This window comes from Leuresthes tenuis, unplaced genomic scaffold (assembly GCF_036924035.1).
Source record: "Leuresthes tenuis unplaced genomic scaffold, fLeuTen1.0.hap1 SCAF_12, whole genome shotgun sequence".
NCBI lineage: Eukaryota > Metazoa > Chordata > Actinopteri > Atheriniformes > Atherinopsidae > Leuresthes > Leuresthes tenuis.
Window position 1 is genome coordinate 19,219,697 of NW_027325366.1, and position 11,952 is coordinate 19,231,648.

Consider the following 11,952-nt stretch of genomic DNA (forward strand, 5'->3'; position numbering starts at 1 on the left):
ATTGGGAATTTAATGTACTGGATTTGAGGGCAGAAAGTGTTTGTTATATAATGCTCTCTTATAAAGTATTCATTACGCTCCTCCATTGTTCTTCCTAGTTCTCCTACCGTAGCTGCATTGAAGGCCATTTTTGCTTGCTCATTTTGGGGGAAGTGGCAAATGTTTTACCGGGCATGGAAAAGACTCCTCAGAAAAGCAGCTCTGCATTGCTGTAAGCTGCCATGCAAACATTTCTTTAGATTAATCGATGTCAAGATAATGTTAAGTTGAAGTGTGACGGTAAGTTGGACCCAACAGCCCATCTGCTCAGCATGTTTTTAATAACTTCAGCCTTAAATCATTAGAAAATAATGGTTTGGCAATTTGTACAATATTCCTCATGACAGAGAACATTGACTTGTGCCATATGTCATACTGACAGCTATTCTTATCTGGACAAGTACACAAATAGAGAAAGTTATAGCAAGGAAAAATTTAGGAGACTGAAATCATGAACGCCACAAATGTTTCTTCTTGATTGTCTGTAAAAAGTTGCAACAACAGCTTTATGTCCTCAAATAAAAGCTCCACTTTAAGCTTGACCACACGATGGCGCTATTGGACAGTTTGTCACAGTGAAACTAAGCATCCATCATGAAGCTCAACATAAAAATCATCCATCGAAGTGTGGCTGCAGCTTTTTATGCTTCTGTGCATTGACAATTTTGCAACATAAGAGCTAAACTTGTGTAGCACAGTGCATGATAAACCACCAAAGCATGCCACCATCCCAGAAAATAAAAAAACACACTATCCCTTCCTTCACAACAAAAGGAATTTTTTTTTTAACCTTTATTTATACAGGTAAAATCTCATTGAGACCCAGGGTCTCATTTGCAAGAGAGACCTGTTTTAGGTAGGCAGCAGCAAAACACAAAGTTACAGATTAACTGAACGTACAAGAGACAAAAACAAAACAGGGACATATGATAATTAATAATAATAAAATTAAAGAAAAAAGGAACTAGTTAAGTACAGTACATGTGCAGACCCCCCACTGACTGTCTCACCAGCCTTCCTACAAGTAATTTGAAGTCCCCTAGTGAAATAAAACTGGACAGCTTCAGCTTCTGTTGGAGCCTGTTCCATGTTACAGGCGCAGCATAGGAGAACGCCTTTTTGCCAAGTTCAGTATGGACTGAGGGGATGGCAAATGTGATGAAATCCAAGGACCGGAGGCTATGATCAGACTGTTTCCGTGTCAAGTATGTGGACAAATAGGAGGGGAGTAGTCCAATGATGGATTTGTAGATAAATAGATACCAGTGGGTGGTTCTGCGCATGGAAAGTGAAGACCAGTCAGTGAGAGAGTACAAAGTGCAGTGATGTGTAAGGGGTTTACAACCAGTTATGAATCTCAAAGATCCGTGATATGCAGCATCCAGTATATGTAGGGAGTGAGCAGAGGCATTCATATAAACAACATCACCATAATCCAGGAGTGGCAAGAAAGTGCCTGCAACAATACGTTTTCTTGCATTAAAAGAAAAACAAGCTCTATTTCTGAAGAAAAACCCCAGTTTTAATTGAAGTTTCTTCAGTAATTGGCCAATATGGCATTTAAAAGAAAGGCTATTGTCCAATGTTATGCCAAGGTATTTATAAGTGGCCACAGACTCAATATGGGTACCCTGAGCAGACTTAATACAGGGTAAAACAGCAGGCACCTTCTTTTTATTTGAAAAGAACATAGACTTAGTTTTACCTGCATTTAGAACTAGCCTGAGATGAGACAATTGTGCCTGAATGGTGTCAAAAGCAGACTGCAGTTCTTTGAACACCTGGGCGACAGAAGATGTGCAACAATAGATGACTGTATCATCAGCATAAAGATGTACAGATGCATTTATGTTTTGGCCAACCCCATTCACATAAATAATAAAAAGAGTGGGTCCTAAGACGGAACCTTGAGGCACACCATTTAAAGTGTTTAGGAACCCGGAGCTAAGACCATCGGACTGCACACACTGCTTGCGGCCGGAAAGGTAGTTGGAGAACAAGCCAACAGCATGGTCTGACATTCCAATGGTAGACAGTCGCTGACATAAAATACTCTGATCGACTGTATCAAATGCCTTTGAAAGATCAATAAAAAGGGCGGTGCAGTATTTCTTGGCATCCATGGCTTCCACAATATCATTTATCACCTTAATGGCAGCAGTTGCTGTACTATGCCGCTTCCTAAAACCTGACTGAAAGGGAGATAAAATATTGTTCAGGCTCAGGTAGTCCTTGACCTGGTCATTCACCAGCCTTTCAAGAACTTTTGCTAAAATCGAGAGCTTGGAGATGGGTCTATAATTATTCAATAAAGTGGGGTCACCCCCTTTCAGGGGAGGGAGGACATGAGCAGTTTTCCACACATCTGAAATGACGTTGCTCTGGATAGAAAGATTAAAAATGTGAGATACAGGCTGAGGAATACAGCCAGAGGCTCAATAAGAGAAACAATGATGATCAACAAAGACGTTTTGGGATGAGTACAATGGCGGGGAGATCACTGAGATTAAACAAGACACTCTCACAAAGATCAGAATGCCTGTCATACTACAAAATAAGTATTACTTTGATAAACAGCTATGAGGGTTAACTAAAATAAATCTACTTAATTGAGAAAGGAGGCAATTTGAAGAAGCATAGAGCAAGAATTTGAATGTATGTGATCCCATTTGCAAATATGAAGCAGTTGTTTATTAACCCCATCCTCCTCACAGTGGCTGGGTAGATGAGCTGTTTGCCTCTGACTCCAGATGTGCGCCAGCTCTGGTTTGTCTTTGAAGTCCAACGCTCTGTCCATTTTACAGGAGAACATTTGTGAGTTGGTTTGACCGCAGGCAACTGTTTCTTTAGACGAAAGTAATGCAAAGGAAAACCAGCACAACCAGTACAGTTGCGCGAGAGGATTATCCCATCACAAGAGCTTCATGTGGTTGGAAGACATCGGGAGTGGCACACAATTTTAAACATCTTGGAGACAGACAGACAAATACAGACATGCATGCTATCAAATAACCATACATCACTGTAAAAAAGTTACAAAAATCAGATCCATGGGCACATGTGGGCTCATTCTCTTTCTGGGAAGGCTCAAGTAGGAAAAAACAAACTGTCTTGAAGTAAAAAATGTGTAACAGCACTGCAGAAAGTTTATCCTGTGTTTAAAAGTCCCTCAATCATAACTAATCTTTTACTGATACAGTGCATGTAATGGAAAATAGTTTTTGATTGAATTATAAAATCAATTGATAAGAGATCTGAGAGATAATCCCCCAGTTCAAGTGATTGATTGATGACCTTAATTGCTGATTGACAGCACCTGAGAGAGCTTGATCCAGGAGGGTGTATAAAAACAGCATGTTGGGCTTTGTTACAGTATGAACTTTGTTAAACCAGCTAAGTGTACAGTTCATCAGTCACGGGTGCAAACAGGTGTCAGGATGGGTAAGTCTTTATGTTTGACCTGCATGAATGGTTTACTGCTGCATTTTGTGAGTTATTAATCTGATGGACACTAAATCTAATCTTTCTTCTCTTGGCAGCAAAGAAAGTGTTGATTGTATATGCTCACCAGAGCTCTAGCTCATTCAACGCTGCAGCCAAAGATGCTGCTGTGAAGGCTTTGACCACTCAAGGCTGCACAGTAGATGTCTCTGACCTGTATGCCATGAACTTCAAGGCTACTGCTACAGCTGAGGACATCAAAGGTGTCTCAATACACAAATTAATTAAAAAGGGCTTACATTCAAGTGGTCTGTAAATCTAACAAACCCCACTTTTTACAGGAGATGTGAAGGACGCTGAACACTTTCGTTACTTAAAGGAGACCCAACAAGCATGGGAGGAAGGGAGACTGTCGGATGACATCACTAAGGAGCAAACTAAAGTTACTGAGGCAGACCTCATTATCTTTCAGGTAGGACCTGGGTGCCAGTAATGCTTGTAGTACCCAATAAACCTTCATTATACAAAATGTGGGCCTGTTCTCCCCAGTTCCCCATGTACTGGTTCAGTGTTCCTGGAATCTTGAAGGGCTGGTTTGATCGGGTGCTCACAAGTGGGTTTGCCTTCTCACAAGACAAGCGGTACAGCCTGGGGATCTTCAAGGTAAGGGCTCAATCAAGGTTTGTATTGCTGTCAAAAGATCCTGTGGCCTCAACTTGCTTCCTCTTTTCAGGACAAGCAGGCCATGTTGTCCTTTACCACTGGGTCTCTTGAATCCATGTTCAGCCCAACTGGCATCAATGGAGACATGAATGTCACACTGTGGCCCCTGCAGGTACTATTTCACCACAGATGGATCCTTGCAATAAACTGAACCTCAAATATCCATACTGACACAAACGTTCCTGTCCCCCTACAGAATGGCATCCTTCACTACTGTGGCTTCCAGGTCCTTGCCCCTCAGATCTTCTGGGCTCCCTCTTGTGCTTCTCCTGAAGCTCGCACCAGCATGCTGGAGGGCTGGCGTACACGTCTGCAAGGCCTCCTGGAAGAAAAGCCACTGTCCTTCATTCCCTTGGACAGCTTTGACGAGAAGGGCTTCCAGTTGAAGCCTGATGTCCATGAGAAACATGCCAGCAAGGAGTTTGGACTGACAGTGGGCATCCACCTGGGCAAGCGTCTGCCTCCCCACAGCCAGATGAAAGCTGGGTGCTGAAGATGGGGTGGTCCTGACATATGTGCTGAATAAAAGCTGGTTTATTGACACTGTAATTGAATCCCGGTTTCAAATTCTTCCTGGATTTGACTCTCACTGGTTTCTGTTCTTGGCTCTGTGTACAGCAGTTTTCAGATGTATTCTTAAATCTAGCCATAAACCTAATGCTTTTCTTTTAAACAAGCTTTTCATAAGTGACATGTTAAAAGGTAATATCTTCCTGCTGTTAATGGTCTAAAGTGTGGACCTACTGCTCAAATGTACACTTTACTGTAGTGTACATATTGCATTTGTAACATGTCTATCTCACATGTGCTACCAGCACAGCAGGGTCACATTTTAGTGGCTTGTGCACTTAATGGGGACAGATACTGGCTAAAACTAAATGAACCCTTCCTCCAGGAGCAATTACAACTATTGTCAACCCAAAGGCACACTTAATCAAATAAAACATGGACACCATTCCACATGAATTGATACTGGAATAATGTATGTCCCATTAAATTTGTTCCTATACAATAATGGCAATATTAAGACGTATCTGTACTTGACAAAGTGCTAACTGGGATCCTTTTACTTGGATCAAAAATGTTAAAACGGTCGGGTATTGCAGTTAAAATACAAAAATGAGCATTGCTAGGACTGTTTAATTCATTCAAGCCTTTGGTACTCACTGCTACACTTCTCAACATGTTGCTATGAAGCCACACCATAGCTTTTATTAATCCATTTAAATTTTTTTTTTTTTTATGAAATCATACATTGAAAAATTAAAGTTAACATGAGGATTTGGAAGTTTTTGAAAAGTGTGTTTATAGGCATCATTGTACCAAACCAAAGGTACAATTGGGAATTTAATGTACTGGATTTGAGGACAGAAAGTGTTTGTGTTATACAATGCTCTCTTATCAAGTATCCATTACGCTCCTCCATTGTTCTTCCTAGTTCTCCTACCGTAGCTGCATTGAAGGCCATTTTTCCTTGTTCATTTTGGGGGAAGTGGCCAATGTTTTACCGGGCATGGAAAAGACTCCTCAGAAAAGCAGCTCTGCATTGCTGTAAGCTGCCATGCAAACATTTCTTTACATTAATCGATGTCAAGATAATGTTAAGATGAAGTGTGACGGCAAGTTGGACCCAACAGCCCATCTGCTCATGTTTTTAATAACTTCAGCCTTAAATCATTAGAAAAGAATGGTTTGGCAATTTGTACAATATTCTTCATGTCAGAGAACACTGACTTGTGCCATATGTCATACTGACAGCTATTCTTATCTGGACAAGTACACAAATAGAGAAAGTTATAGCAAGGAAAAATTTAGGAGACTGAAATCATGAACGCCACAATTTTGTCTTCTTGATTGTCTGTAAAAAGATGCAACAACAGCTTTACGTACTCAAATAAAAGCTCCACTTTAACCTTGACCACACGATGACGCTATTGGACAGTTTGTCACAGTAAAACTAAGCATCCATCATGAAGCTCAACATAAAAATCATCCATCGAAGTGTGGCTGCAGCTTTTTATGCTTCTGTGCATTCACAATTTTTCAACATAACAGCTAAACTTGTGTAGCACAGTGCATGATAAACCACCAAAGCATGCCACCATCCCAGAAAAAAATGCTTCATGTGGTTGGAAGACATCGGGAGTGGCTCACAATTTTAAACATGTAACTGTAACTGTAACTGCAGCAGTCACGCATGTGATTAATGCTTCACTGATATTGGGCACATTTCCCACCACATTCAAGCAAGCTCAGGTTACACCGCTGCTCAAGAAACCTTCCCTCCCTCCAACTCATGTGGAGAATTATCAGCCAGTCTCTCTCCTCCCGTTTCTGTCTAAAATCATTGAAAGGGCGGTCTTTAAGCAGGTCACCGATCACCTTGCACATAACAACCTCCTTGACCCAAACCAATCTGGGTTTAAAAGTGGACACTCCACCGAAACGGCTCTGTTAGCTGTGACAGAAGCCTTAAAAGAAGCCAGAGCGACTGCTAAGTCCTCTGTACTTATCCTGCTCGACTTATCAGCTGCATTTGACACTGTCAACCACAGTATCCTTTTGTCCATACTCTCTAGCATGGGCATCACAGGGAGAGCACACTCCTGGTTTGAATCATACCTCACTAGTCGGTCCTTCAAAGTATCCTGGCTTGGTCATACTTCTGCAGCGCACCACCTCACCACAGGGGTCCCCCAAGGCTCAGTACTGGGACCTCTTCTCTTTGCCATATACACCAACTCACTGGGACAGATCATCAGATCACTTGGCTTCTCATACCAATGTTATGCTGATGATACCCAGCTCTATCTGTCATTCCCACCTTGCGACCACACGGTCTCAGCACGAATCTCAGACTGTCTCTCTGACATATCAACATGGATGAAAGCCCATCACCTCCAACTCAACCTCCCAAAAACTGAACTGCTTGTCTTCCCAGCCAAACCAACCATACACCACAGCATCTGCATCCAAACCGAATCCCTATCTCTTGCTCCATCAAAGGTTGCTAGAAACTTGGGTGTCATGATTGATGACCAACTAACCTTCAAAGATCACGTTACCTCGGTTGCTCGTTCATGCCGCTTTGCATTACTAAACATAAGAAAGATCAGACCGTACCTAACCCAACATGCCACCCAACTTCTGGTGCAGGCCATGGTCATCTCCCGCTTTGACTACTGTAATGCTCTCCTAACTGGTCTCCCAGCCTGTACTTTGAAACCTCTGCAGATGGTCCAGAACGCGGCGGCGCGTCTGGTCTTCAAAAGAGCACACGTCACCCCTCTGTTCATTGAACTCCACTGGCTACCCTTAGCCACCCGCATCAAATTCAAGTCACTGATGTTAGCCTACAAAGTGCTTAATGGAACGGCTCCCATCTACTTGAATGCTCTTGCAAAGGCTTATGTCACAACTCGGTCCCTCCGTTCGTCCCAGGATTGTCGTCTAGCAGTGCCTACACCACGCCTAAGACAATCCAAACTCTTTTCATGTGTCGTCCCACGATGGTGGAATGACCTACCGAGCGCTACCAGAACAGGGGCGTCCCTGTCTATCTTCAAGAAACTCTTGAAAACCCAGCTCTTCAGAGAGCACCTCCCATCCTAGCACTTACCCTGTACTTCCATACCCCCTCTATTTTTGCACTTTATCTTTCTGCACTTCCTTCTATGCCTGCACCCTATCTCTACTCTGTCACCTCTGACAGAGTCAGACTAGTGGGTTCCTTCTATATAGTTTATTGTTAGCTTTTATATAGCTTGTTATATCTTCATTTGTAAATCGCTTTTAGTGTTAGCTTTGTTATATCTTCATTTGTAAGTCGCTTTGGATAAAAGCGTCTGCTAAATACATAAACATCTTGGAGACAGACAGACAAATACAGACATGCATGCTATCAAATAACCACACATCACTGTATAAAAGTTACAAAAATTAGATTCATGGGCACACGTGGGCTCATTCTCTTTCTGGGAAGGCTCAAGTAGGAAAAAAACAAACTGTCTTGAAGTAAAATATGTGTAACAGCACTGCCGAAAGTTTATGCTGTGTTTAAAAGTCCCTCAATCATAATTAATCTTTTACTGATACAGTGCATATAATGGAAAATAGTTTTTGATTGAATTACAAAATCAATTGATAAGAGATCTGAGAGATAATCCCCCATTTCAGGTGATTGATTGATGACCTTAATTGCTGATTGACAGCACCTGAGAGAGCTTGACCTCGGAGGGTGCATAAAAACAGCATGTTGGGCTTTGTTACAGTATGAACTTTGTTAAACCAGCTAAGTGTACAGTTCATCAGTCACAGGTGCAAACAGGTGTCAGGATGGGTAAGTCTTTATGTTTGACCTGCATGAAAGGTTTACTGCTGCATTTTGTGAATTATTAGTCTGATGGACACTAAATCTAATCTTGCTTCTCTTGGCAGCAAAGAAAGTGTTGATCGTATATGCTCACCAGAGCTCTGGCTCATTCAACGCTGCAGCCAAAGATGCTGCTGTGAAGGCTTTGACCGCTCAAGGCTGCACAGTAGATGTCTCCGACCTGTACGCCATGAACTTCAAGGCTACTGCTACAGCTGAGGACATCAAAGGTGTCTCAATACACAAATTAATTAAAAAGGGCTTACATTTAACTGGTCTGTAAATCTAACAAGCTCCACTTTTTACAGGAGAAGTAAAGGACGCTGAACACTTTCGTTACTTAAAGGAGACCCAACAAGCATGGGAGGAAGGGAGACTGTCGGATGACATCACTAAGGAGCAAACTAAAGTTACTGAGGCAGACCTCATTATCTTTCAGGTAGGACCTGGGTGCCAGTAATGCTTGTAGTACCCAATAAACCTTCATTATACAAAATGTGGGCCTGTTCTCCCCAGTTCCCCATGTACTGGTTCAGTGTTCCTGGAATCTTGAAGGGCTGGTTTGATCGGGTGCTCACAAGTGGGTTTGCCTTCTCACAAGACAAGCGGTACAGCCTGGGGATCTTCAAGGTAAGGGCTCAATCAAGGTTTGTATTGCTGTCAAAAGATCCTGTGGCCTCAACTTGCTTCCTCTTTTCAGGACAAGCAGGCCATGTTGTCCTTTACCACTGGGTCTCTTGAATCCATGTTCAGCCCAACTGGCATCAATGGAGACATGAATGTCACACTGTGGCCCCTGCAGGTACTATTTCACCACAGATGGATACTTGCAATAAACTGGACTTGAAGCATCCATACTGACACAAACGTTCCTGTCCCCCTACAGAATGGCATCCTTCACTACTGTGGCTTCCAGGTCCTGGCCCCTCAGATCTTCTGGGCTCCCTCTTGTGCTTCTCCTGAAGCTCGCACCAGCATGCTGGAGGGCTGGCGTACACGTCTGCAAGGCCTCCTGGAAGAAAAGCCACTGTCCTTCATTCCCTTGGACAGCTTTGACGAGAAGGGCTTCCAGTTGAAGCCTGATGTCCATGAGAAACATGCCAACAAGGAGTTTGGACTGACAGTGGGCATCCACCTGGGCAAGCGTCTGCCTCCCCACAGCCAGATGAAAGCTGGGTGCTGAAGACAGTGTGGTCCTGACATATGTACTGAATAAAAGCTGGTTTATTGACACTGTAATTGAATCCCTGTTTGACTCTCACTGGTTTGTTCTTGGCTTTGTGTACAGCAGTTTTCAGATGTATTCTTAAATCTGGCCATAAACCTAATGCTTTTCTTTTAAACAAGCTTTTCATAAGTGACCATGTTAAAAGGTAATATCTTCCTGCTGTTAATGGTCTAAAGTGTGGACCTACTGCTCAAATGTACACTTTACTGTAGTGTACATATTGCATTTGTAACATGTCTATCTCACATGTGCTACCAGCACAGCAGGGTCACATTTTAGTGGCTTGTGCACTTAATGGGGACAGATACTGGCTAAAACTAAATGAACCCTTCCTCCAGGAGCAATTACAACTATAGTCAACCCAAAGGCACACTCGAATAAAACATGGACACCATTCCACATGACGTGATACTTGAATAATGTATGTCCCATTAAATTTGTTCCTATACAATAATGTCAATATTAAGACGTATCTGTACTTGACAAAGTGCTAACTGGGATCCTTTTACTTGGAACAAAAATGTTAAAACAGTCAGGTATTGCAGTTCAAATACAAAAATGAGCATTGCTAGGACTGTGTAATTCATTCAAGCCTTTGGTACTCACTGCTACACTTCTCAATAACATGTTGCTATGAAGCCACACCATAGCTTTTATTAATCCTTTTTGAAAATTCTTTTTTTTTATGAAATCATACATTGAAAAATTAAAGTTAACATGAGGCGTGAGAAGTTTTTGAAAAGTGTGTTTATAGGCATCATTGTACCAAACCAAAGGTACAATTGGGAATTTAATGTACTGGATTTGAGGGCAGAAAGTGTTTGTGTTATACAATGCTCTCTTATCAAGTATCCATTATGCTCCTCCATTGTTCTTCCTAGTTCTCCTATCGTAGCTGCATTGAAGGCCATTTTTGCTTGCTTATTTTGGGGGAAGTGGCAAATGTTTTACCGGGCATGGAAAAGACTCCTCAGAAAAGCAGCTCTGCATTGCTGTAAGCTGCCATGCAAACATTTCTTTAGATTAATCAATGTCAAGATAATGTTAAGCTGTGATGGACTGGCGACCTGTCCAGGGTGTACCCCACCTTTCGCCTGATGACTGCTGGGATAGGCTCCAGCACACCCGCTACCCAACCGATAGATTGACGGTATAGAAAATGAATGGATGGAAGATAATATTGAGATGAAGTGTGACGGTAAGTTGGACCCAACAGCCCATCTGCTCAGCATGTTTTTAATAACTTCAGCCTTAAATCATTAGAAAAGAATGGTTTGGCAATTTGTACAATATTCTTCATGTCAGAGAACACTGACTTGTGCCATATGTCATACTGACAGCTATTCTTATCTGGACAAGTACACAAATAGAGAAAGTTATAGCAAGGAAAAATTTAGGAGACTTAAATCATGAATGCCGCAAATTTTTCTTCTTGATTGTCTGTAAAAAGTTGCAACAACAGCTTTATTTCCTCAAATAAAAGCTCCACTTTAACCTTGACCACACGATAGCGCTATTGGACAGTTTGTCACAGTAAAACTAAGCATCCATCATGAAGCTCAACATAAAAATCATCCATCGAAGAGTGGCTGCAGCTTTTTATGCTTCTGTGCATTCACAATTTTAGAACACAAGAGCTAAACGTCTGTAGCACAATGTATGACAAACCACCAAAGCATGCCACCATCCCAGAAAAAAAAACACTCTATCCCTTCCTTCACAACAAAAGAAATACAGCCAGAGGCTCAATATGAGGCACAATGATGATCAACAAAGAAGTTTTGGAATGAGTACAATGGCAGGGAGATCACTGAGATTAAAGAAGACACTCTCACAAAGATCAGAATGCCTGTCATACTACAAAATAAGTATTATTTGATAAACAGCTATGAGTGTTAACTAAAATAAATCTACTTAATTGAGAAAGGAGGCAATTTGAAGAAACCTAGAGCAAAAATTTGTATGTACGTGATCCCATTTGCAAATATGAAGCAGTTGTTTATTAACCCCATCCTCCTCACAGTGGCTGGGTAGATGAGCTGTTTGCCTCTGACTCCAGATGTGCGCCAGCTCTGGTTTGTCTTTGAAGCCCAACGCTCTGTCCATTTTACAGGAGAACATTTGTGAGTTGGTTGGACCGCAGGCAACT

At 41.9% G+C, this 11,952-nt stretch overlaps 3 protein-coding genes across 3 annotated transcripts in view; all 3 read left to right on the plus strand.

Annotated features, from left to right (window-relative positions):
• The window catches only part of ackr3a (atypical chemokine receptor 3a), a 124,178-nt gene that overhangs the window by 82,255 nt on the left and 29,971 nt on the right, over window positions 1-11,952 (plus strand). The window lies entirely within an intron of this gene.
• Window positions 3,477-4,696, plus strand: LOC140319200 (ribosyldihydronicotinamide dehydrogenase [quinone]-like). Its single transcript, XM_072396798.1, has 6 exons — window positions 3,477-3,480; window positions 3,570-3,743; window positions 3,822-3,952; window positions 4,030-4,143; window positions 4,214-4,315; window positions 4,400-4,696. Exons 1-6 carry the CDS (start codon window positions 3,477-3,479, stop codon window positions 4,694-4,696), a joined length of 822 nt encoding a protein of 273 aa, XP_072252899.1.
• Window positions 8,539-9,758, plus strand: LOC140319201 (ribosyldihydronicotinamide dehydrogenase [quinone]-like). Its single transcript, XM_072396799.1, has 6 exons — window positions 8,539-8,542; window positions 8,632-8,805; window positions 8,884-9,014; window positions 9,092-9,205; window positions 9,276-9,377; window positions 9,462-9,758. The coding sequence occupies exons 1-6, from the start codon at window positions 8,539-8,541 to the stop codon at window positions 9,756-9,758; spliced, it is 822 nt and encodes a 273-aa protein (XP_072252900.1).

Bases quoted from the DNA above. Each gene is read 5' to 3' on its own strand.
- LOC140319200 (XM_072396798.1), top strand. The intron at 3,744-3,821 runs GTGTCTCAATAC...CACTTTTTACAG, and splicing joins TACAGCTGAGGACATCAAAG to GAGATGTGAAGGACGCTGAA. The intron at 4,144-4,213 runs GTAAGGGCTCAA...TCCTCTTTTCAG, and splicing joins ACAGCCTGGGGATCTTCAAG to GACAAGCAGGCCATGTTGTC.
- LOC140319201 (XM_072396799.1), top strand. The intron at 9,015-9,091 runs GTAGGACCTGGG...TGTTCTCCCCAG, and splicing joins CAGACCTCATTATCTTTCAG to TTCCCCATGTACTGGTTCAG. The intron at 9,378-9,461 runs GTACTATTTCAC...GTCCCCCTACAG, and splicing joins TCACACTGTGGCCCCTGCAG to AATGGCATCCTTCACTACTG.